Raw genomic sequence first — 26,906 nt, 5'->3', positions numbered from 1 at the left:
TACTATTTTGGTGAGTTTGAGTCTTTTTTTTAAGTATATTTATTTATTTATTTAGAGAGAGAGCATGCATGAGCAGGGGAGGGTCAGAGAGAGAATCCCAAAAGCTCCCCGCCGGCAGCACAACAGATCATGACCTAGACCTGAGCCGAGATTAAGAGCTGGATGCTTAACTGACTGAGTCACCCAGGCACCCCAAGCTTGAGTCTCTTTAAGACTGGCCCCTTTCTTTAAGTTCCTGTTCACCATTACTTGCCTGGTAAATTCCAAACTGGTCTTCTTGTTTCTATTTTCACTTTGTTTTCCACGGTCACAGAAGGACATATAATAGTGGTTGCCAGGGGCTAAGAGCAGGGGAAATGAAGAATCGTGGTTCTGTGGGTATAAAGTTTTAGTTGAGCAAGATGATAGAGTTCTAGGGCCACCTGGGTGGCCTAAGCGTCTGACTTCGACTCAGGTCATGATCTCAACATTTCTGAGTTCAAGCCCCACGTCATGCTCTGTGCTGACAGCTCAGAGCCTGGAGCCTATTTCAGAGTCTGTCTCCTTCTCTGTCCCTGCCCCTTCCCCTCTCGTGCTCAACTCGCTCTCTCTCTCTCAAAAATAAAAAATAAACATTAAAATTTTAAAAAAAGATGATAGAGTTCTAGATCTCTACTATACAACATTTTGTTATGCAAATACTGTACTGTATGCTTAAAATTTTGTTAAGAGGGTAGATTTCATGTGTTCTTACTGCAGTTTTTAAAAAAATCAAAATGATAGCATTAACAAAAATGCTGGTGACGTATACCTAATAAAGTTGTCAGCTTTAAAGAAAAAATTGAAAGCTTGATAGAAGAAGATAAAGAATTCAGGCTTGTTGCTGGAGACGAGTGCATAAAGATCAGGGAGAACCATACAATAAGCACTTTTAAGTCTTCTTTGCATAACCAGGTTGAGCCAAGAGGAAACTTGGGGTGAGTGGGTATCATATACTATTCTTCCATGGTTTGTTGTGTTTAGCTGCTGTTACCTCCAAGTGCAAAAATTAAATAACAGGATAAACTGAGGTGAACCAGTGTGATTTCTTAGTGCATTGACATAATTCCCCTGCCTACAAGTTGTACGTGTACATGAGCTAATTCATGTGTTGAAATGTGTTGTAGCTGAATGGTAGTGGTGACATTCTACCTTTTCTGTGCTTACCGTTCCTTTCTTTCCACTCACAGTGCCCAGGTTATTTGTATCATCTTCCAGCCATGTGTGTCCTTCTGATGTCTTTTAATTTGTTCTTTATAATGGTACAAGAATTGTCTGTTAGAAACATTAAATCTAATCAAATCAGTTTCTATCATTGGAGCGTGTTTCCCATACTCTTGGTGTGTGCAATTCATTCTCCATGGTCTCTATTTTCATTTTCCTCTATGATAAGAGGTTTTCTTCACACCACATTTTGGAAAATATGCCCTAAGCTTTAAACTGTATTATTGGTTACCTTTAGAACCTCAAATAACACAATTTTAAGCCTACGTATATTAATTTATCAACTTTCTCCAAAATTTTGTCAAGTGATTCCCTGCTATAAAAAGGGAGAGTATTAATTTATGTATTTCCTTTTGTGTTTTCCTGTTTCCACTCATCTTCCAATTTTTGTTAGAATACTATGTGATACACTGTCCTGACTGATTTTGTCAGTGTGTAACTTTGTAGCTTTTTTGACAACTATTCAACACATTCTGTTCTAAGACCATAGTAAATTGTCATACACATTTATGTGCTTAAATGAATTTATTTTTCATCTCTTATCTTTTATTTGATACCACTTTTCTGTGAGTTCCTTATTTTGATACAGCAAAGGATAAGTCGCTATGGCTGATAGAGCACTAAGTCTTTTTCTGGAAATACAGTGGAACCTTTTGATCAAATTTAGAGCTTCATTCAGGAAATTTGTTATATATTTAAGTATATTTTCTCATTTTGTTGTCTTTCTAACCAGCATCAGTTAACTGTTGGGTCTGCAAGAATAATCACCTCCAACCATTTTATTGCTGTAGTTTTTCTTTACTTGCTTTTTCTCAAAATTATTCTTTATTAATGACTTGGCTTTACTGCTTTGATCTGTTGATGTAATTATTCTGCTAATAACTCTATATTATGTTCTATATTATATTTGTCTTATCTATTTTTTCCTTAACTCTGTATGCTACCTTTTCAGCATCTTTTTTTTTTTTTTAAGTTTATTTATTTTGAGAGAGCATGTGTGCATGAGCAGGGGAGGAGCAGAGAGAGAGGGGGAGAGAGAGAAAGAATCCCAAGCAGGCTTTGAGCTGTCAATGCAGAGCCCAACAAGGAGCTTGAACATACAAACAGATCATGACCAGAGCCAAAATCAAGAGTCAGACGCTTAACCGACCTAGCCACCCAGCCGCCCCTCAGTATCATTTTGATCCTAAGAGTTTTAATTTTTTCAAAAGGTAAAGCAGTATGTTCCTGAAATGTTCTTCTATTTCCTGGGACAAATATTAATCCTGCATGGATTTTTCATCTGTCTAATGGCTACGTGGGTATAGTTTGAATGGTTTTGTTAGGCCTTGGAAAAGCTGATGGGGCTTGTCCATCATTTTTGTGTAAGGAAGACTTTGAACTTTTCCTCCCTCTGCTTCAGATGAACTAGTCTATTACTTCTGAGGCCTGGGACTTTAAAATTTTTTTTTTTTTTTTAATGTTTATTTTTGAGACAGAGACAGAGCATGAACAGGGGAGGGGCAGAGAGAGAGGGAGACACAGAATCTGAAACAGGCTCCAGCCTCTGAGCTGTCAGCACAGAGCCCGACGCGGGGCTCGAACTCACGGACCATGAGATCATGGCCTGAGCCGAAGTCGGACGCTTAACCGACTGAGCCACCCAGGTGCCCCTGAGGCCTGAGACTTTATACATTGTGTGGTGGTTGTGGTGGTGCTGCTGTTACTGAGGTTAGGGATGATACTGATTTATATGCAATTTTCTTAATCCTGATTTTTCTAACTCTTTACCCTTCCTTTTGGATACAGGACAAAATATAGAACCTTGTCACTTACTCCTCTCCTTATAAAGTATTCTTTGGCCATTAGGGAAAGAAGAACTTCAACTAGGGCATTCTGCATCTTTGCCCTTACCACATCAGTGTTTCTGTCCCCATCTACCAATACGGAGGTGCCAGTGAAAATTTCTCAGGGCATGCCGCATGTGGATTCTCAGACCGGCCTTCCAGTTTGGACTAACAAATTCAGTAGCTGAGTGATACTTTTTAATAAAAGTTATGGTATGAATTTGAGATCTTCTCAATAGGGGTATTTTAGCTTTTCATTTTCTTTAATTTTAGGGAGGGATATTCTTCTGCAAGCCTACATCTATGCCACCATCTTTCCTGGAAGCAGCATAAGTAATAGAATTTTTAGGATGGGTGGGTCATTATTTAAAAGGAAATAGCATTCATATTTAATCTAGCCCTGAATTAGTTTTGCAGAAAAATGCATACATTCAAAATGTTGCACAGTGTTAAAGCGTTTACTCCCTTTAGGTTAGTCTTTAAGTGGATAATATATGATCTTTCAAACTTTCTTATTTGGAACTTACGTATGGATGCAGATATTTTCAGCGGTGTAAGACAGTAAACCTGAAACTTTAGTGTTCATAAGAAACTCTTAAGGAATTGGTTTAAAATACAGATTTCTAGACTGTCCTCAAAGTCTGATTCAATGGATTTGAATAGGATTCCAGAAATCTTTTTAGCCAGCTTACCATTGTGCAGGTGGTCTATGTTTAACTTTGAGTCATGCTGTCTTAAGTGTTGAAATAATCATATTTAATTATGAGAAAAATATTTTAGGTAACTAGGTCATTTCAGGCTGTCCCCTGGGGTGAATACCTGACAGCCGCTTGGCTTGGCTTCTAGAGGACCTACTACTCACCAGGATAGATGTTCCCTTCATTGTCTTCTCTAATCCAAAAGTTCAATTTGGGATTTTGTGGACAGGGAAATCTTCACTTGCCACTCCCAACAAGAAATCTCATGTAGGCTTGCCAGTTTTTTATGTTGCTGAATGATGACATTCAAAATAAATCAACAATGAAAGGACATTTTTAACACCTCCTCTCACCATAATCACCAAAGATATAAATAAATAAAGATGTAGGAAGAACACGACCTCATGATACAGATTGTTTTTTAAATTGAGTACATTGAGCTCTAGGCAAAACCCGCTCTGTTTTCCTCTTTTTTTAAACAAAATTTCTTTAGCTACAGATTAATAGATATTTTCTCACAGCTGACATTTAAGAACTGCTGTATTGGAACCGCAGTTTATTGGAACTGTACTTGGAAGAGTATACTTCTGACAGTCACTACCTGAATATGATGAGTAGACGTGTATCTCATATCCTCTGTTTTCTCACCAGTTCGATCCTTTGGTACAGAAGACAGACCAACAGATCGTCCAATACCACCTCGTGATGAAGTCTTTGAATACATCATATTCCGTGGGAGTGATATTAAAGACCTCACTGTTTGTGAGCCACCAAAACCACAATGTTCTTTGCCTCAGGACCCAGCTATCGTTCAGGTAACGGATAGTAAATTTGTCTTAGAGTGCAAGAAAACTGCAAGTACATGGCTAGCCTTAGCTTGTACCTCTCTTGGGTTTTGGCATTTTTTTTTTTTTAATTTTCTCAGTTGAATGTTCGTGTACTTACCATTTCCTAGTCACCTAGATACCTAAAATACCTGGATAATGTTTTCACCCAGGTTTTATTCTTTAGATCATAAGTTGGGACTAAATAAAGTAAGTGATAGCAGAGGAATTTATTTTTATCATAAAATATTTTCTAATTTCAGCAATAGTTAAAATAGCTTATATTTATTGAAGTCTAACTGTATGAGAAGCACTGTTCAAACCACTGCACATACAATAAATCAATCCTCACAATACTCTCTGAGCTTGGTACTATAATCTTGTTTTTATATTTCTCATTTTTACAAGTGAATAATATAGAGCCACAATTTGGACAGACCAAGCAGTCTGGCTCTGGAATCCAGAATCCATGCCACTCACTATGTTATTCACATTTGGTTCATATTATAAACCAGGGTGGTAATGGCTACTCTTAGGTTAAGATAATTAGGTTCAGTGAAAAAAAGTGATAAATTACATTGGTACTTTATATATGTATATTACATAATATGCATGCAGTGTTATATAATAAGGTAGCACAAAAACATAAAAGGATTTTATGTATACTTCTAAAAAGGTATGAAAAAAGAAGACCCTAAGTATTCTCAGTAAAAGAAATAAAAAATTTGTAATTTATTAGAAATAGATATAACATATCTAAGAGATTGTAAATTATGAATTAAAAAGGTTGTTCCTTTCAGTACTTGTTTCCATGTTAATTGGAAGTGTATAGAAACTGCCTGAATTTAGTTATAACAGCAGAGGAAGCAGATTTCATATAGGAATATTATTTTCATTTTAGGGCATAGCTGATTAAAACCCCCTAGGTTTTTCTCCTGGACCCATTTTCTTCTCAGCCTTTTTTCTTGTCAGAATTTTTGGTCATTTGCACTAAAATATGCTTGTTGACTTTTTTTAAGGTTATACTTTTAGATTTTTAAAAATTAACTTCCCCTTTTTAATGCTGTACGTGATAAAATCTTAGTTTTCCACAAAACAGATTCTTAGAATAAATATTATCTTGCATAAGGTTTGTCTTACTTCCAGCTATTAAAAGAAAATACCTGATAAACTCTTCTGAAGAAAATAGTAAGTGGTATATAAAATTAAAATGGAAAAAAAAGAGGGGTGCCTGTCTTGCTCAGTGGATGGGGTGTATGATCTCAGGGTTGTAGGTTCAAGCCCCGCATTGGGTATAGAAATTAGTTTAGAAAAAAAGAGAAAGTACCTTTTAACATTTATTTAGTATTTATTTTTCCTGAATATAAGCTTTAAAACAATTTTTTTTTATTTTAGAGAGAAAGCACATGCAAGCATGGGGGAGAGAGAGAGAGAATCTCTCTCTGTTTTTGTTTTTGTTTTTGTTTTTGTTTTTGCTTTTTGTTTTGAGAGAATGTTAAGCAGGCTCTATCATGAAGCCTGACACAGGGCTCAGTCCCATGACCCTGGGATATGACCTGAGCCTAAATCAAAAGTCGGATGTTCAATTGACCAAGCCACTAGGCACCCCTGAATATAAGCTTTTTAATAAGAAATAGTTAAATTTATTCTTGTAATATACATAAACTGGAGAAATTCTCTACTCTCATCTCCCCTTCCACCCCCGCTCCTTTTTAAGTCTTAACTTTTGAGGAAGTAGTCTGAAGGAATCCTGAGAAAATCCTTAAAAGAAAATTTTTTTTTTCTTTTAAGTAGGCTCCACTCCCAGTGCAGGGCTTGAACTCATGACCCTGAGATTGAGTTACAAACTCTATTGACTAAGCCAGCCAGACACCCCAAAAATGTGATTTTTTTTAATGGAGGGAGAAGAGACACATTTTAATAGAGCTAGCCCTCACCAAATAGTGGTGTTAGCTGATTGTCTTTTGTATATATATCTTCTGATAATTCTCCAGGGAAATAGTTACTTAAGTAATCAGCTTTATGGAATAAGAAGAACCAAAAGAACACAAGTTAAACTGGTGTTGAATTTCTTCCAGCCACCATAAATTTTCACTTTTGATCTTTTGATTCAAATATTCAGTAGTATTTAGTGAGTACCTGCCATGTTCCTCATAGTAGCAGTAAACACACAAAGTCCTGCCATCAGTGAGCTTATATTCTTTTGGTCATTAGTAGTACACTGCATATCTGTATTATGAGATATTTTATATATTAAGATAAATTAGTGTATAGCATGCATACTTACATATTATAATTATTTTAGGTTTAGTAAGTTAAAGTTTTTAGAAAATGACCTTTAATGTAATGCTAAATATATTTAAAAATGTAAATGGTCTTATGTGAGATAGTTTGTTTCTTCATCTCTTTCCTGTAAATTTAATAGTGCATCTCGAATGATTGAAAATATGAGCAAAATCAAAAGTGAGTTGTCTTATTTTTGTCAGCACCAGACTGAAACACAGTATAACCAAATGTAATTTTTCCCATATTTTTTTCTGCAAGCAGAGTTACTTATTCAAGTAACTTTTCTTTCCTAAATCTGCTATAAAACTCTTAACTCAAAGTAGTTTATTGCAGAAAAAAATTATTTATAAATCACATCCAGTGTAATTGGCACATTGTCTGCAAATATTGAAATTAGAAGGGTATTAAACTGTTTTGATATTAAATGCATGTTGTAAGTTGTTATAATTGGTTTTGTATCTAGTAATTATAATTAAAGTTTTCTTAGAAGTGTAAATACTCAAATTTTTTCATTCTATACATGTTGTGTAGAGCCTGGAAAAATAACCCCGGTCTTTCTTCAGTCTTCACTAGGCTCATCTACTTCTTCATTCCAGTCAGTGGGTTCCTATGGACCTTTTGGCAGGATGTCGACATACAGTCAGTTCAGTCCAAGTTCATTAGTGGGGCAGCAGTTTGGTGCTGTTGGTGTTGGTATGTTGTACTTTTGCTTTTTCTTTCTTCCTTTCTTTCTTCCTTTCTCTTTCTTTTCTTTCTTTCTTTCTTTCTTTCTTTCTTTCTTTCTTTCTTTCTTTCTTTTTTTTAATTTACCTGCCTTTACCACAAATTTGCAGACATGTTGTTTGTTGTTCTTTCTGTAACCTATTATTTTAAAGGCTTTATTTAATGCCCTTGATGACTGACTAGTGGTTCTATGAAGGTCATTGCCCAGAATAGTCACATTTGTTTTTAAACCTACATATATCCAAGTACCAATTTTCATTGAATGTTGTTTTAAATTTATATAAGCTATATCCGTTTAAAATAAGCATTTTTTTCTGGGTTGCCTGGCTGGCTCAGTCAGAAGAATATGTGACTCTTGATCTCAGGGTTGTATGTTTGAGCCCCACGTTGGATGTGGAGATTACTAAAATTAAATAAATAAACTTTAAAAAATAAAAATAATAGTAAAATAACCATTTATTCTCAGCAGGTTGGGTTTTCAGAAAGGGATTAGAGATGCTGTAATTATTAGGGAATGATGATGCCAGTAAGGAGTATTTATATTATGCAGAATGTGAAAAGATACTCCTATATAGCATGTTTCGAGGGTGTGGTGCTTTGTTTATTGTAACAATGTTTTAGAAACGTTAACACTGTAAGGAGAAAGCTAGATATAATCAGATCAGATCAGCGTTGTTTTGTTTTTATAGCTGTTTAGCTCTACACCTTTACTGAAATTCCCACAGTAAAGAATAACTTTTTTTAAATCTCAAATTCTAGCCCTTAATCTTTGTGCGTTCAATTGAAATAACCATTTATCAGTTTACCTTGTTTCTCTGAATCACAAATCCAGTTTCAGATGTATCTTAAAACTCATCAGTATGTTAACAGGTTTTATTAAAATTAATTTCTTTTTATAAATATACTTTTTATATAGTTGTGATTTCAAGTATGTTGAATGTTTGGCTTTCACAAAATCAAAAAGGATGGGGAAAAAATAAATCCTAAAGTTGAATGGATACAACTGGTATCCACAACTGGTGCTAAGTGTATATCAAATTGATAATATAGCCACAGAGAAAAAAAGAATTCAAGTAACTTTTACACTTGCAGTAGGGATATATTGTAAGAATAAATAGCAATGTAAAAAAACCTTGACTTAGGGTTTGTAATTGGTAGTGGTATTGATGTTAATTTTTAAACTATTTTGTATGTATTACAGGATAGGGCAAATGACTAGTATATTAATATTGTTGGCAAATGCTGTTCTTTCCATGGAGAAGGGAGATAGAAATATAGGGATGATGCAGAACCCTGTGGTGTTGAATATGAATTGGAAGTATGAATGTGAACTTATTTTTTTAGAACTGGTTATTTCTTGATTCTGTTCATAGAAAGGGCCTAGAAGCAATGATGCCCAGTGGCAGAGAATATGTGTAGACTAGTGAGTTTCAAGATACACCTGAAATTGGTTTCTAAATACTGTTCCCCACTAAAAGGAACTGGAACCCTTGAAAAAAGAAGATGGGGAAACAATGCTCTTTTTTCTTTTTATGTTTGTTTGTTTGTTTGTTTGTTTGTTTGTTTGTTTAAGTAATCTCTACACCCAGCATGGGGCTTTAACTAATGACCCCAAGATCAAGAGTTGCATACTTTTCCAACTGAGCCAGCTAGGCACCCTAACAGTAAATAAAATAAAAGTTCTTTATTTTATTTACTTATTTTTTTTTTTACCAAAAAATGCTAGCTAATAAATAGAAGGAATGGTAGATGTAGAAAATCACCATTTTTGTAATCTCCAGTATACTAATTAGCAGGGATTAGTAGTGGATGCTAAAATCATTGGGTGAACAGTGCTGGGCAGAATATTAAAATGGTCCTAAAGTATCATCTCAGAGTTAACTTATTAATTACAGAGGGAAGACATCGTGCCTTTGTAAGGGAGAGATCTGATGCTCACCATTTTAATCAAGTCATACAGTTTGGCATTGCCATAGTTAACTAATTAAATGTCTCCTAATGTGATGATATAGGGAGGAGGTAAATCAAGATTTACTCTGTTAGCTGTAACTGTTAGAATCCTATTCTGAGGTTTTAAATAAGGGACGGTTGCAAATTAGCCTTTTGAGATTCCTTTGATTAAATTGAATAGTTGGCTAACACAGATTTTTATTGTACTTACCTCCTACATTACTGTGATGTTTGTATGATTTAATATGTATAAAGCATTTGAATAGGGTCTAGCACATGGTGTTACATAGTAAATACTGCTTCTACCATTCTTCAGAGCCTGGTCTTCTAACCAAGAAATATTTTGTGGTGGTGAAATATCTCTTCCTTATAAATGCTTTTGTCTAGTTTTAATATTACTGGGAGTTGCTAGTTCAATGTTCTTTGGGTGTCACAAAGGTAGAGGGTGTTGTTTGTATTTTCTATGTCAGTTAGGTAATTTTTGCAGATTATTTTTGATTTTTTGATTTCTGTATTTGTAGGATAATTTATGGAGTGGCTAGAGAGCTATAATAATATTTAGAAGTTGTTAAATGAGGAAGAGGAAAATTGGAGCATTGATTAAGGTGGCAGGCATTTTTTGGAAAAAGAATTAACTCAGATATGGTTTGTGTTGGCACCAAAGAAGCCATTTTAATCTAAACCTCTTGTTTTCATTTTCAATTCCTAGTGCAATTGACCCTTGAACAATATGGGTTTGAACTGCATAAGTCCACTTAAACGTGGGTTTTTTCCTGATAAATACAGTACTAAATGTATTTTTTCTACCATGTGATTTTGTTAATAACATTTTGTTTTCTCCAGCTTATTGTCAGAACATAGTACAGTATTCTGACTTAAAAAGGAAGGTTAGGGATGCCTAGGTGGTTCAGTCAGTTAATTATTGGACTATTGGTTTCAGCCCAGGTCTTGATCTCAGGGTCATGAGTTCAAGCCTCACGTTAGGCTCCGCACTGGGCATGAAGCCTACTTTAAAAAAAAAAAAAAGGTTTAAATAAATCAGGGAAACACTATTGCTATTTTGGGGAAAATTTTTCCTTTTTAATTTTTATATATTATAGTCTTTACAGTTTTATTTGGAATTTATATCATGAAGAATTAATATCCATAACGTCTATAGGGCTTCCAGAAATGAGGACCTACAACCCAACAGAAAAAGAGGCAGGTGTTAGGAACTACTTTGCCTTTTTCAAAAAGGAATACAAATGTCCCCTAAACATGGAAAAATGCTTAAATTTTGCTTATAATAGATATAAAAATTAAATCTGTGCTGAGGCATCGTTTCTCACTATCAATTTGGCAAAAACCCAAAAGTTTGAGTATATATATACTGTCTTTATAAGATAATGGGGAAACAGATACATTGAAAGGGGTGATGCACCAGACAGAATTAAAGCACTCTTTTTTTTAAACTGATGCTAAAGTAATTCTTATGTGCAAAGATTTTCAGTCTTTATTCACTTTAATGAGTGGATCCTTAGGAAAAAATAATGATCCCACGATAAAGGAAACAGCAGAACAGCCATGGCAAGCTAAGTCTCACAGTACCTTTGTGGAGAGGATGGAGGGGTACTGGCTGAAGAGACAGACAAATGGGTACATTTTACCTGGTTAAGTAGTCAAACCATATTAGACAATGATTCTCTTATGTCTCCAGTGTTTCATACAGATTAATTTTTAATCACTGAGTTTGAAGAACATTAGAAGGCATGCTTATGAACTTTATAGTGAGCATAAAGCCAGGAGGCTATTTCATACGTTGAGACTGACAGGCTAAGTAAGGATTGTTAAGGATCCACTTCGGTAAAGTGAAAGGAATTAAACATTCCAGTTAAAAAGCAGAGAGCATCAAAATGAATTTTAAAAAAAAAAGCAAGATCCAACTATATGATGTCTATAAGAAATACCCTGAAAGAGGTAAAAGAATAAGAAACAGCATGATGTACCATACAAACACTAATAACAAAACTATGTTAGACAAATTAATATCAGACAAATGGGGGCACTACCAGAAGAGAACATAGCATGTGAAAAGTAAATGATCCACAAGTGCTGTAGAAACTTAGAGAAGATTGACATAACCTTGTATAGCAAAGAATTTGGGTTCTTTCTAGGGATTTGTTATTCACATCACAAAAGCAGAACTTTTTGTGGTTGCTTTAGGCAGAATGCAGCCCCTCAGTGCCATCCTGGGGGAAAGCATTAAAATCAGGAGCCAACTGGCTGTTGCCTTAGAAATGCTGGACAAGCTCTTCATAGACCTGACTGCCCGTTTGGCTATTTGTGCAGATACTTGGTATTAAAGTAATTAAATCTTAATATTGGTGTAGAATGTGCCTTTTCCTGCTACTTCTCTGTCTGACATGGGTCCTTGCTGTCCCATACATGTAACTGCCTAGGACAGTGTTGCTGTTATAAAAATTGTTTGGGGGCGCCTGTGTGGCTTGAGTTGGTTGAGTGTCCCACTCTTGGTTTCAGCTCATGTCATGATCTCATGGTTTGTGAGTTCAAGTCCTGTGTCAGGCTCTGCACTGGCAATGGGGAGCCTACCTGAGATTCTCTCTCCTTCTCTCTGTCCCTCCCCTGCTCACACTCTCTCTCTTAAAATAAAACTTTAAAAATAAAAATAAAAATTGTTTGTATCCAAGGATGCTGGAGTATGTATGTGTTGGCTTGCTTTTTTCATGTAGTGTGAAAGATTTCTCGAATTATTTTTGATGCACTTCCATTAATTTTTCACGATTATTAATTTGCACAAGTGTTCCAAAAGGGGAAGGGTGGCAACAGTTATTATCATTAAAATGGAATATTGCTTTATATCATTGAAAAGTTTAAATTAATACATTTTTTTTGTCATTAAAAAAATCTCTTAAAGCTGGAAGCTCTTTGACATCCTTTGGAACAGAAACATCAAACAGTGGTACCCTATCCCAAAGTAGTGCAGTTGGTTCTGCCTTTACACAGGATACAAGAGCTCTAAAAACACAGTTATCTCAAGGTAAGCTGGGGTTTTTTTTCTTCATATGTTTCCATTCCTAACATCTATAGTGGTTTTTGTCTTTCTCTGAATGTAAGAGCTTTTGCAGCTTGCAAATCACATGTGTAATTTTTTTTTTTTTAATTTTTCTCCTGCTTGCTCTTGCAATAGTTGTGTTATTGAATGGCATCCACCATTTATACTCTACAATTCTTAGATCATAAAACTGTGAACCAGTGAACACTCTCTAAATTTGACACTTTTTTTTGCAAGGCAATTATATAACTTGTATATAACACTTAAATATATCAAATTAGTCCCAGACTCACCATTGAAGATGAACTATTCTTAGTGAATTTGAAATAGCAGCTAAGGGAAGCCTGGGTTGCCTCAGTCAGTTGAACATATGACTGGCTCAGGTCATGATCTCGTGGTTCGTGAGTTCGAGCCCTGTGTCGGGCTCTCTGCTGTCATTACAGAGCCTGCTTAGGATCCTCTGTCCCCTTCTCTCTCTTTACCCCTCCCCCGCCTGCACTCTCTCAAAAATAATAAACATTAACAACAACAAAAAGAAATACCTTAAAAAAAAAAAAGGCAAGCTTTGCTTTATGCTGTTGGGTCTTTCTTAGCATCCTCACAGGATCTAAAGCAGTGGTTCTCAGTGTAGACCACACACAACCAAATCATCTGGAGTGCTTTTTTTTTTTTTTAAACATTTATTTATTTTTGAGAGACCTAGTGAGACAGCACGAGTAGGGGAGGGGCAGAGAGAAGAGGAAACACAGAATCTAAAGCAGGCTCCAAGCTTTGAGCTGTCAGCACAGATCCTGATGCGGGGCTTGAACCCACATATCGCGAGATCATGACCTGAGCTGAAGTCGGACACCTAACGGACAACGACAGAGCCACCCAGGCACCCCTGGAGTGCTTCTTGAAGATGTAGATGCTAAGGGACGCCTGGGTGGCCCCCTGCTGGGCTCTGCACTGATAGCATGAAGCCTGCTTGAGATTCTCTGTCTCTCTCTCATACCCCTCCTCTGCACACATTTGCATGCACTCGCTCGCTCTCTCTCTAAATAAATAAATTCTAAAAACTTAAAAAAATGTAGATCCTGAAAAAAAAAAGAGAAAGAATAACTTTAAAAAGTATATGTAGATCCTGAAAACTGCTGTATTAGACTCCTTGGAGTTTGGGGATGTGCATTCTAATTAGCTTCTTAAAAGATCTTTTAATTTTTTTTTAATCTTTATCTTTTTTTTTTATTTTGCTTTTTATTTTTTTTAATTTACATCCAAATTAGCATATAGTGCAACAATGATTTCAGGAGTAGATTCCTTAGTGCCCCTTACCCATTTAGCCCATCCCCCCTCCCACAACCCTTCCAGTAACCCTCAGTTTGTTCTCCATATTTATGAGTCTCTTCTGTTTTGTCCCCCTCCCTGTTTTTTATATTATTTTTGTTTCCCTTCCCTTATGTTCATCTGTTTTGTCTCTTAAAGTCTTCATATGAGTGAAGTCATATGATTTTTGTCTTTCTCTGACTAATTTCACTTAGCATAATACCCTCCAGTTCCATCCACGTAGTTGCAAATGGCAAGATTTCCTTCTTTTTGATTGCCGAGTAATACTCCATTGTATATATATACCACATCTTCTTTATCCATTCATCCATCGATGGACATTTGGGCTCTTTCCATACTTTGTCTATTGTTGATAGTGCTGCTATAAACATGGGGGTGCACGTGTCCCTTTGAAACAGCACACCTGTATCCTGTGGATAAATGCCTAGTAGTGCAATTGCTGGGTCATAGGGTAGTTCTATTTTTAGTTTTTTGAGGAACCTCCATACTGTTTTCCAGAGTGGCTGCACCAGCTTGCATTCCCATTTAATCTGTTTTGCCACCAGCCAGTCTTATAATCTTCGGTGGTCCCAAGATTCTGTATCTGATTTTATCTGTAGCTAAAATGGTTTTTAAGAATTCTTTCTTAGATAAAATACTTCATGTTTTTAAGCATTAGTTTTCTAAACTATAAAATGGGACTTTAGGGGGCACGTGGCTGGCTTAGTCAGTAGAAGATGCAACTCTTGATCTCCGGATTGTGAATTCAAGCCCCCCATGGGGTGTAGACATTAATTACTTAAAAATAAAATCTTTTAAAAAATTTAAAATGGGCACCTGCGTGGCTCAGACCGTTAAGCATCTGGCTCTTGATTTCAGCTCATATCATGATCTCAGTTTGTGGATTTGATCCCCACTTCAGGCTCCCACAGTGACAGTGCAGAGCCTGTTTGGGATTCTTTCTCTCTCCCTCTCTCTGTGTCTCTCCCTCATTCACTCTTTCTCTGTCAGAAATAAAGTTTAAAAAAAATTAAAATGGACTTCCTTGGTAACTAACATTTATCGTGAGAATTACATTTCTTAAAATGTGTGCAGTGCCTTTAGCATAGTGCCTAACACATAGTGTGCTTAGATGTTAAATATCTTAATAGCGAACATTAACCTTAATATTGAAGCATTTATTAAAATCATAAATAAGGAAGCCTGTTACCACTGCTACTCAGCATTGTTCTGGAAGCTTTAGCCAAATCAGGAACACATGAAAAAGAAATAAGCATAAATGATTAGAATTAGTATTATTTGACAGTGCTGTGACTTTGTACTTGGAATTGAGAATTCACTGAAAAACCTAGAACTAATAAAGGACTAAATTCGAGGTCAGCTGTAAAGTCAGACATATGAAAAACCAACAGTGGTCCTAAAACCTACCCACTGATTATGTAATGGAGGTGAAAGGTGTTCACGATAATGAGAAATAAAAATTATGTATAAAATACATAATATGGCCAATTTCTGTAGAAAATATAAAATGTACATATAATTGAAGAAACAGATCTTGTTCCTAGATAGAAAGATGTAGTATTAGAAAGACTTTATGTCTCATATAATTAAATTTATGATACTTCTAGTAAATCTAAATAAAATAGTAGGAGAACTTAATAAAACATACACAGTCTTAAAAATAAACATGGAAGTATAATTAGACATATTTTTAGAATAAAAGTAATGACATGGGCTTACCTAATTGATAATAGTACACCTAAAATAAAGCAATGCAGGAATAAAAGTCAGAAATAGTTCCAAATATTGGGGCACCTGGGTGGCTCAGGCACTTGGACGTCCGACTTTGGCTCAGGTCATGATCTTATGGTTCATGGGTTCGAGCCCTGTGTCGGGCTCTGTGCTGACAGTTCAGAGCCTAGAGCCTGCTTCAGATTCTGTGTCTCCCGCTCTCTCTGTCCCTCCCCCACTCATGCTCTCTCTCCCTCAAAAAAAAAAAAAAAAAGGAATTAACATTTAAAAAAAAAAGATACTGTTCTAAATATAAATAAGTGATTAGTATATGATAAAGATATTTTTTAATTAGTAGAGGAAAACTGGCTATCCAGTAAGTGATGTTGGGAGAGACAACTGCCTGATCATTTGGGAGAAATAAATCTAGATTCTTTCTTGCATGCTTAGAAAATAAATTTTAAATAGATTAATGTATTTTAAGATTTTTTCAAGTACATATTTATTAGAAGAGAGGGATGTATTTCTATAAAGCAGTGATGGAGAAAGCCTGGGATTCTGCATTATTAAGTTTCATCAATTAAAACTTCTGAATTTTACAAAATTAAAATACCAAGAATATTCTTTGAACTGATAAGAATGTGACGCTAGGTGAAGGGGTGTGTTTTTACTATGCTAAAAAACCACCTTCTGATCTTATTCCTAATGGTATGTCCAGCATTACGTGTCTTTCCCTCCGATAACGAAATTGCTGTGACTAGAAGACTAGACTTGATTGCTTTGATTGCCCCATCACTTGTAGTTCTGTAACACTTGGGAGTCACAGGATTTTTTTCTCAAAAGCCTTGATGAGACAAATCTTGTATATTTATAAGATTATTTAATTTAGTATTGTAAAATTAAACAATAGGCTTTTCAAAAAAACCTTAGCACTTGTTTTGTAAATAAAGCCCTTTGTAAGGTGGTAAGTGATTATAGAATGTTTTCTCACAGGCCAAAACTTACACAGACTGCCATGGTTTCCCATTATAATCAGTGGGAACATTGTACTGTTCCTCTTAATGGTAAACTTTGGCATTAATGGCTGGAAATGGTGATACACATTTATGAATGCATACTTTAGATAACCATAAACTTGGGAAGTGTTACTAATAAATGGTCCCTGAAGCATCTGGTACACAGTAACCAGTGCATTGTCAGCACTCACCGCAGTTTACCAGTGGTTGGAGCCTATGCAGATATGCACAGGTGGGTAGTAACATGTGCAGCATACTTGGAATTTTTTTTTTTTTTTTTACATGAAATGAGCATAATTTCCTTAGAACATTTTGGTGCAATATCATGGGATATGAGGGCACCTGGAGCAGAGATTTATAGAAAACATTATAGGGACAAAAAGCATGATGGGAGCATCTGATTTCTGTTCATACTGTGACCAGACTCTGACCTCATAAAAGGAAAAATGGAAGTTTTAAGTATAAAACCCATATTAAACAAAAACTTCCAAGAGATGTTTCAAATGGCCAGAAATGAATACAGCTGCTGTGTAATTATCTGAAGGTTGTATCTGTTGCTGGCCTGAGTATTGATGTATAATTTACCTAAGGTATTAGAGGACTTCACCTGTCTAATTTTCTAATCCTTTACTTCCTTTATAATGGATTGTAATGGAGATATAAAACCTTAGGTTACAGCCTTTGGAAATAATGGCTGAGGTGTCAGTATAATCTTGTGGCTGTCATTACTGGGGAAAGCCTGCATCTGACTGCCTACAACATGATCTTTGATAGTATTCTTCAGAAATCTTGCCCAGGCAGCACTTTTTTAAAAACTTACTGAAATCTTATTCCACCAGTTAAAATACAAATAAAGTTCCAAAGGTTGGTTGGTTGGTCGTTGGGTGGTTTTGTTTTTTTGTTTTGTTTTGTTTTTTCAATGTTTCTTTACTAGCCTAGTGACCAGCCCACTAAAGATAACCAGGTTTAAACTCTGGTCTAATAAGTAGGTGAATTCAAATTTGTGCTAAAGATTTAAATTGGTAGAAATAAAACTGTAGACATTTTTGTTGAGGGTCTAGATTATTTTGAAATCCCCAGAGGATAGGGTAGTTTCTTATCTTTTGGTTACGTTTTAGGTCGTTCAAGCCCTCAGTTAGACCCTTTGAGAAAAAGCCCAACCATGGAACAAGCAGTACAGACCGCCTCGGCCCACTTACCTGCTCCAGCACCTGTTGGGAGGAGGAGCCCTGTATCAACCAGGCCTTTACCATCTACCAGCCAAAAAGCAATAGAGAATCAAGAGCACAGGCGAGGTAGAACTTTAGCTATTTACTATTCATTAATTGACTGATCCACATTTTCCATTCACCTTATTTTTCATTAAAAAGATTTACTTTATACAAATGATTCTAGAAGGTTTAAACTGAACTTGATAGATGTTCAGTCTTTCAAATTTGACTCAAAGTAGTGATGGTGGTGGGGGTATGGATTTTTTGCTTTTTGTTTTGGGTTTCTTTGTTTTCCCCATTTTTGAACTTTACAGAAGTGTTTGATTTTGTGTACTGAGCTGATTTGTGACTTTGTATATCTTTTGTAGCTGAAGTACACAAAGTTTCAAGACCAGAAAATGAGCAACTCAGAAATGATAGCAAGAGACAAATCGGTAAGTTACTTTATTCTGAAAGCCATATTCTGTGCTGTTCAGTTAGAAGGAACATTTGATGCATAATTACTTTTAAAGAATGAAAGCCTGGGGGCGCCTGGGTGGCTCAGTCGGTTGAGCGTCCGACTTCGGCTCAGGTCACGATCTCACGGTCCGTGAGTTCGAGCCCCGCGTCGGGCTCTGGGCTGATGATGGCCCAGAGCCTGGAGCCTGCTTCCGATTCTGTGTCTCCCTCTCTCTCTGACCCTCCCCCGTTCATGCTCTGCCTCTCTCTGTCTCAAAAATAAATAAACGTTAAAAAAAAAAAAAAAAAAAAAAAGAATGAAAGCCTGGAGTTGGCGACTATGAAGGAGTAGCACTGGGGAGTTTTATTGGGGAAACAAAACATTTCTTAATCTTGATTAGGGCACTAGTTGTGCAGATGTATGCATGTAGCAGAATGTTATAGAATTATACATAAAGATACACCAAAAAGTGAGTATGCACAAAAAACTGTTGAAATCGGAGTGAGATTGGTATTATAATTATATTGTGCCAGGGTCAGTTTCCTGGTTTTTGTAAAGTAAAATAGTTAAATAAGATTTTACCATTAGATGGGAGACTAGGTAATGAGCATATAGGACTGCTCGGTACTATATTTTCAATTTTTTTGTGTCTAATTGTTTTAAATTACAAGTTGGTTTTTTTTTTTTTTAATGACCATTATATTTCTGGAATAAACTCTACTGGATGGTAGGCAGTTGTCTTAAAGTATATTGACTTTATCTGTCAGTAAGATTTGTATACTTAAATTGTTGTATGGTTTCCTCATTTGTACTTTTGTATTCTTTTTTTACATTTTTGTGTCAGTTTCACATTAGCATTATAAAATTATTTTCAATGTTTTCTATGCTGTTAGGAGTAAAATTATCTGTACCTTGAAGGTTTGAGGCTTTCTTAATATAATTATTTAACCCCTGAGCTTTTTTTCTATAATTGTTGAAGAATTTTAATTTTCTTAAATGATTTTTGACTTCATATGATTGTACTCTTCTGTTTTGTAATCTATAACATTTATCCCCAGATTCATTCATTTTATTAATACTTTCAAATATATTATTAGAGGATAAAGTATTATTTTAAATGTCCAAATTAAAAAATAAAAGGCAGGTTTTAACCACCTTGTTTAGGTAATAATAAGAAAGTGATTTTTCACTTCAGAAAATGTATACTGTATTTCTCTTGTACGTTGCTGTATATATTTTTGTATGTGCTATGTGCCATAGAATACAGAAGTTTTGGTTTGATTTACTACATTTCGCTTTTTTTTTTATCTTGAAAGAGAGAGAACTTCTCTCTCAAAATAAGATAAATGCCACGGTGCAACTTCGGGTCAGGTCATAAATTCATAGTTTGTGAGTTTGAGACCTGCGTCGGGCTCTGGGCTCTGCACTGACAGTGCAGGGTCTGCTTGGGATTCTTGCTCTGTCCCTCCCCCACTCATGTGTTTCTCTCTCTCTCAAAAATAAATAAATAAATCTAAATAAAAGAAAAAAAGATAATTGCCATACTACCCATCATTTAAAAATCATATAAAGTAATAAATAAAAGGACCTTTTACTGCCCTTATATTCATCCCTCAAAGGTTCATTAACAGAACAGTGAATATTCTTTCAGATTGTTTTTCTTATGGTTTTACAAACAGACTACACTTCAACTTTTTTTAACACGGAAAGATTGTGCTATACTTAACTTCCTGGCTTGTGGCCAAAGTGTTTTTAATAGTGAAGTTGAATGTTTTAAACATCCTGCTTATCTAGATCTAAGTGTCTGGATATGCCGCTGTGGCTTTTTGTGGTTTGTTTTCTCAAACATGGGCAATTTGCCAAACTTCAGCAAACACTGATCACAAACCTATTACTGTGCAGCCACTTTCTGATCTTTGTCAGTATTAAACATTTCACATAATTATAATCATTGAATTCATACTGCTTTGTGTTGTTACTGTTAACTCACATCAGTTACTGCTCCATATTCCTCTTTTGTTTTTTCTTAACTTTTCCTCTTGTGTTGTATATTTATTTGGGTTCTCAACTTTTCACTGTCATTTATGCTACTTTGGTATTTCATTATCATATCTCATAAATCCTGTTATCATAATAGAGAAAGAATAGGTGCTAGAAGACTTGAATAATATGAAGACATTTAGAGGGAGAAAAGAAAGGTGAAAGAGGAAGTGGTTGGAGTGGTTGAGACCTGGTGCTTCTTTTGTGATCTGTGATGTGGAAAGAATACCTCCTACCTTGCAATTTGTGTTTATTAGTGTTCATTTATTTTTCTCATTCTAAATGTTGATTCTTATGATCCTTTCATAGAAGACTTCCTAAATTTTGAGAATTCACTATACGTTTGGCACATTGTAGGAATTAAAACTATAAGCAGAGCAAAGCCCCTCCCTCAAAGAGTATTAGAGTAATTTGGTACAGGAGCCTCCAAAATTGTTTGGTTGTACACTCTGTAAATAACATATATGAGTGTGGACCCCATAAAAATAAATTTCATGTGCGTGGTTCTCAGCCTACTATATATTAAGTGTTAGTGAAACTCCTTTTTTTTATATATAAAAACTACAAGTACAGTGATGTGTATAGAGACTTGTAAGCATTTTTGTTGTTGACTACAATAATAGTTTCTGTCCTAAACCAGCTTATTCTTTCTTTATTGACCTAGTTCCAGGTGCTCCTTCAGCTCCAAGAAGAGGACGTGGAGGTCATCGAGGTGGCAGGGGACGATTTGGTATCCGACGAGATGGTCCAATGAAGTTTGAGAAAGACTTTGACTTTGAAAGTGCGAATGCACAATTTAACAAGGAGGAAATTGACAGAGAGTTTCATAATAAACTTAAATTGAAAGGTGAGTTTTCGTTTTTCTATTCAGAAAATGTTCTGATTTGACTTGTGAATCATGGATGTTTAATAGAAGTCTTGACTTTCTGGTATGTGCTTGCTTTTCATTAGAAGATAAACTTGAGAAGCAGGAAAAGCCTGTAAATGGTGAAGATAAAGGAGACTCAGGAGTTGATACCCAAAACAGTGAAGGAAATGCAGATGAAGAAGATCCACTTGGACCTAATTGCTACTATGATAAAACCAAATCCTTCTTTGATAATATTTCTTGTGATGATAATAGGTACAGTCTTTTAAGCTGCTCTTATATTCTTAGCTTGAAATATGAAATGATTTCTTAGAAATTCACAAACTTTAATGAATACTTAAAGATATCTAATGACTATAATTTTTTAATGTTTTATTTTACTGGAAGAAAATAATCCATACTAAAATTTTCAGTGATATTACTCCTTGTGAAGAAGAAATAACCATATACTTTTGTTTAGGGATGCATTCACATTTGAAAATTGGTAATTAAACCAAAAGCTAACATCTGACATCTAAGTAAGACCTTTTATCTTACTCCTCTTCAGTGTGGTTCACATGAAGCCAGGGCCAAAAGCACTAATGTTACTTTGAAGTTTGTTGATACAGTAAAACTTTGTCATATCACAGCAAATGTGGATCCAGAAAATTGTCAGGTTAATTGAAAGATCCAGCATCACGAGTTCCAGAGTTTCTGCTACCCAAGCCACATTTTCATTCTCCTGACTATAGTTTGGTGCCACCTGGTGGCAGTTGTCTACTTCAGTGTAAACACGGATGGAGATGTTGTGATCAAAGTCCTGATTGTCTGGGCTGGAGCAATTTACTACAGCAGCAGTAGCAATTTAATTTTTTTTGTTGTTTATTTATTTATTTTGAGAGTGAGACAGAGAGCGAGCATGAGCAGAGAAGGGACAGAGAGAGGGAGAGAGAATCCCAAGCAGGTTCCACACTGTCGGAGCAGAGCCTGATGCAGGGCTCGATCCCACGAACCATGAGATCATGACCTGAGCTGATGCCAAGAGTTGGACACTTAACTGACTGAGCCACCCAGGCACCCCTGCAGCAGTAGCAATTTAAACACTTGCTTCAGACACCAGGTCCGGGGACTGGGCCGGGAACATACTAGGAACTCGGGGACTTAGCTTCCTTCTTCCAGCTTCCTGAGACAGAGTCCCCTTTCCTGGCTTTGCCCTCTCTTACATTGGGCCAAAGGGAGAGTGGAGTCAGTTGCCAATCCTATATTTGAATTCCCATTGTATTGGGGGCTATTACCATGTTTGTTTTATATACTGTATTTGAAAAAAACTAATACTGGTCATATTTGCACATGAAATTTAAGAGAATATCATGAGGACATTTTGCCATGGATGGCTTGTGATGACTTAGATAAGGTGCTTGGTTTTTCATCTTTTATTTTTTTAATGTTTATTTTTGAGAGTGCACAGGGGAGGGGCAGAGAGAGGAGACAGAATCCCAAGCAGGCTCCACACTGTCAGCGCAGAAAAGGTGCTTATTTTTATTTGATCTTTAGGAATTACTTATCCATAATTTGGGAATTAGTGTCACATAGTTTTGCCGGAAAATGTTCTTACGACCTGATACAGTAGTTTATTCTTATAACAGAGAACGGAGACCAACCTGGGCTGAGGAAAGAAGATTAAATGCCGAAACATTTGGAATCCCACTTCGTCCAAACCGTGGCCGTGGCGGTTACAGAGGCAGAGGAGGTCTTGGTTTCCGTGGTGGCCGAGGACGTGGTGGTGGCAGAGGTGGTACCTTCACTACCCCTCGAGGATTTCGTGGTGGATTCAGAGGAGGTCGTGGGGGCAGGGAGTTTGCAGATTTTGAATACAGAGTAAGTATTGTCTGCTTTGGGGTTGGCAGGCAGTTTTATGAAATTTGGAATGTTTTTACTTTATATTGGGTGAATATTTTTAAGACATTGTAGAACTTCCATTTTGACTCTTCAGTGGGGGATGAGGTTGTTTATATAATTATAAGGAGCAGTAATTTCTTGGCTAATGAGTCCAAGTTTTTTTTAACTGTTTCCATTTGGAGGAAGCGAAAGATAGAAATGAGATTGGGGTGGAGGGGTCTTTTTTATTATAGAACCATGGTTTTAGATTTCATGGATAGTAAAATTTCCCCCAAAAATAAAAAATGTGTTAGAGATAGGCTTAGGATTTTTTTTTTTTTTTTTGGAGGCATGGGGGATTGCTAAAGTAATTATACCAAAAAAAGATTGTATAATATCACCTTTATTTCATATTATGGAGTGTGTTTTAACACCAAAAGAGTCTAGGAAGCACATACTCCAGAGTGGAAAGCATTCATAGCAGCCAACATTTATATAGAATTTTGCATGTACTAGGCATTGTTCTAAATGTTTTTTGTGTATTAACTCGCTTAAACCTCACATGAACTCTGTAAGATAGTACTATTCTTATCGCCATTTTACAGACAGATGAAGAAATAGGTATTGAGATAGTAAATACCTTGTCCAAGGTCAGCTAGTAAGCGATGCTTCAGGGTCTCAAGCCTTGTAAGTTTGTTTCTGAGTCAGTACCCTTAATTTAGTTTTGTGGAAAATTCAGCTATGTTTTCCCTGGTTTTCTTATTTTACCTTGGTCTTGAAAATACTGTGATATGTTGGTATTTGCAAACTGCTGCTAGAAAACTATATAGCTCTGTATAGTATTGTTTATATATATAATTAATTTATTTAAAGGAGTCTGTCAATTAAGTCAGTGTCACTTCCTAGTTTATTGATTTTTAGGTTTAGTAGAGAGGAACTTTATATAATCACAGAAGGGATCAAAATCACCTTATAAAGAGATCTAAGAGTTGCACAGGGCAGCTGGAAACAAAAAGACCTACTGGCAGGAGTTTCACTGTCCATTATTTGAACTGGACATTGTTGAGATCCTTCTTGAAGGATCAGTGTTAGTGGCTTTTGGGTCTGGTCTGTTAACTTTGACACCTCTGATACTGTATCATCCAGCCAAGACTGCTGAAAATTAGCCTCAGTTCATTAGCTCAGGCTATCCAGCACTGGTGACCTGGTGCAGCTACAGGACTTATAACTTGGGAAGTTGCCGTTCTGGCTGGGGAGACTGTGTCTTAGGAGTTACAGAATGCCTTTTGCTTGTCACTATTAAGGTTCTTGCCAGTGACCTTTTGCTTATAGAGGTCAGTAGCCTTTTCACAAATATTTGCCCTGAACTCCTCTGCAGTATTTGACACTGACAACCACTGATCCAACTTAGAAACTTTCTTCCTAGTTTTTTTTTTTTTTAAATACTGTTATTTGGGGTCTTTTTGTTTTGTTTTTTTCTTTTTAAAAAATAACACATATTCCAGGGCACCTGGCTGGTCAGTCAGTGGAGTATGAGTCTTGACCTCGGGGTTGTGAATTTAAGCCCTACATTGAGTGTAGACATTACTTTTTTCTTTTTGTTTTAATCTTTAAAAACAATTTTTTTTTTTTTTTTTTTTTTTTTTTGCTTTTCAATATCTTACTCAGAAAAGATTATAAGCATTGAGGCAAGTTTTCATTTTAAAATGGAATACAATGTAAAAAAATTGTTTTAATGTTTATTTTTTGAGAAAGAGACAGACAGAGAGACAGAGCATGAGCGGGGGAGGGGCAGAGAGAAGGAGACACAGAATCTGAAGCAGGCTCCAGGCTCTGATCTGGCAGCACACGGCCTGACGTGGAGCTTGAACTCACGAACCGGGAGATCATGACCTGAGCTGAAGTCGGACGCTTAACCGACTGAGCCACCCAGGCACCCCAAGTGCAGCTATTACTTAAAAATAAAATATTATTTAATAAAATCTTTAGAAAATAATAATAACATGTGTTCCTCACCACAGCCAGGCACTTCATGATCTGACTGCTTCTTCAGGTCATAAGTCTTATACTGGCTCTGGTCTTTTTTGCCAGTGGGACTCACCATTTCTTTATTCACTCTGCTGCAGATATGTGGACCTTCTTGCTCTTGTTCAGTGCCAAACTTACAACTATCTCAGGACCTTTTCACCCATTCCTTCTGCCCAGAATGTTCAGTTTGCTCCTTGTAAGCATTTGTGCTCATGTTTAGGCTCCTGCTTCCTCTCCCTTCTTTCTTTTTCCTCTACCTTCCCCTTTCTTTCCTCCTCTCCTTTGTAAACGTGTTGATTCATCGCTTTTAATTGGTTTTTCACCTAGGACCTTCTGTGCTTCTACCTGCATTTCTCTGTCTTTATGTGCTTTATGTCCTGTGACCAACTTAAACTTAACCTTCCTCAAATGACCTTATCATCTTCTAGCCTTTCCATCGTCTCCGCACAGCCTCCTCCCAGTGTCTGCATTGGCTAATGGTGTGTCACTCTTTTCATCTCCCAGGCAGTATAGCCCATGTCCGCATTACCACATTCATTCCTGTGAGATGTCCCTGCCAGCTACCATAACAACTCACTGATTGGTCTTCAGACATTCAGTCTCTTCTTTACCTCACTTCAGGCATGTCAGTTACCTGTTGAAGAACCTATGACACCTTCTTGTTGAAGACCACATTGAGTCAGCTTGGTTTGAGAAAAAGTACATTTAAATTAAACTTGGATCCCAATGAGGATTTTAGTGATTGTTGCTAGTGTGACCTCAGTTGAGTCGTCAAACCTTTCAGGCCCTCAGTTTTCACATTGTGGAAATAGAGTTAACACAGTTTTATCTCCTGTACACCTTCTAAAGATCATTAAAGTTTCAGAGTTGGAAAACATTTGAGAGGTCTGAGCTCTTGGCCAAGCCATGAGTCCTGAAGTATCCCTGTTAGGGAGCTGGCAGCTTACTTTTTCTAAGAGCATCCATCCTACCTCAGGAATGGTCTTAATTGTTACAATTTCACAATGTGAGTGAAGATTTTTTTCCCCTGTATCCTCACCCTATTAGTTTAACTCTACCCTTGTAAAAGTACAGAATATACATAATTGTCTTAATAATTTTGCAGATATTTGAAAAAAGAGCTGTCATGTTGTCTGTAAGATTGAACTATTATTTCCCTTTATCTGAACAGTCATCCATAAACTGTTGATTAACTGCTGGGTGCACAGTACATACATTTATGAATACAAACATTTTTTGAAGCTCTGTCTCACTCTTTGGTCACTTTGAGCCTTCAGTTAAATCCCCGTCACATACATTGCAGAATTAGAATGCACTGTAGAAGTTATCTGCATGAGTCTTTATCCACATTAGTGTATCCTTGACAAATAGTCCAGCCTCTGCTTGAGTGTTTCAAGGGGTGATAGATTGACCGGACCCTAGGTATTGCCCTGATGACAAGAAGGTTCAAGTGTGACCTTGTACTGCCTGCTCTTCGTACTCTGTGAGGATCCTGCTAATGTATCCAGCCCCATTTCTCATTACCCTTTAAGCTGTCTGGTTCAAGCAGTTTGACTCGTGGTCATCACTTGTATACACTGTCCTTGATTCCAACACTGACCTCATTCCTTGACCAAATACATTGAATTCATATATGCCATGCACTAGCCTGGATGTTAGTGTGAGCAAAACAGATGCAGTCCTAGCCTTCTTGTGTTTTAGTCCAATGTAGAGATAGACACAGCTGAAAGTCAAGGGGTCCCTTTCACACCCTTCACAGTCTTGTCCAAGGTATGCTCTGTCTTCGGAAACTTCTCTTCCTTCCTCCACA

The 26,906-nt window shown here is 36.3% G+C and overlaps 1 protein-coding gene across 4 annotated transcripts in view; it reads left to right on the top strand.

Moving 5' to 3' along the window:
• Positions 1–26,906, top strand: part of LSM14A (LSM14A mRNA processing body assembly factor) — a 51,411-nt gene that overhangs the window by 19,105 nt on the left and 5,400 nt on the right. For 2 of the 4 annotated variants that reach the window (XM_042968069.1, XM_042968070.1), the window contains exons 2-9: positions 4,418–4,581; positions 7,440–7,569; positions 12,464–12,586; positions 17,772–17,948; positions 18,233–18,298; positions 21,008–21,190; positions 21,295–21,466; positions 22,837–23,068. In XM_042968069.1, coding sequence (XP_042824003.1) covers positions 4,418–4,581; positions 7,440–7,569; positions 12,464–12,586; positions 17,772–17,948; positions 18,233–18,298; positions 21,008–21,190; positions 21,295–21,466; positions 22,837–23,068 — 1,247 coding nt within the window. The remainder of the gene's footprint in view (positions 1–4,417; positions 4,582–7,439; positions 7,570–12,463; positions 12,587–17,771; positions 17,949–18,232; positions 18,299–21,007; positions 21,191–21,294; positions 21,467–22,836; positions 23,069–26,906) is intronic. The other 2 variants (XM_042968073.1, XM_042968072.1) reach the window with 1 other exon arrangement.

Source organism: Panthera tigris, chromosome E2 (assembly GCF_018350195.1).
Source record: "Panthera tigris isolate Pti1 chromosome E2, P.tigris_Pti1_mat1.1, whole genome shotgun sequence".
NCBI lineage: Eukaryota > Metazoa > Chordata > Mammalia > Carnivora > Felidae > Panthera > Panthera tigris.
The sequence above is the reverse complement of the archived record's forward strand: the minus strand, read 5'-3'. Positions and strand labels throughout refer to the sequence as shown.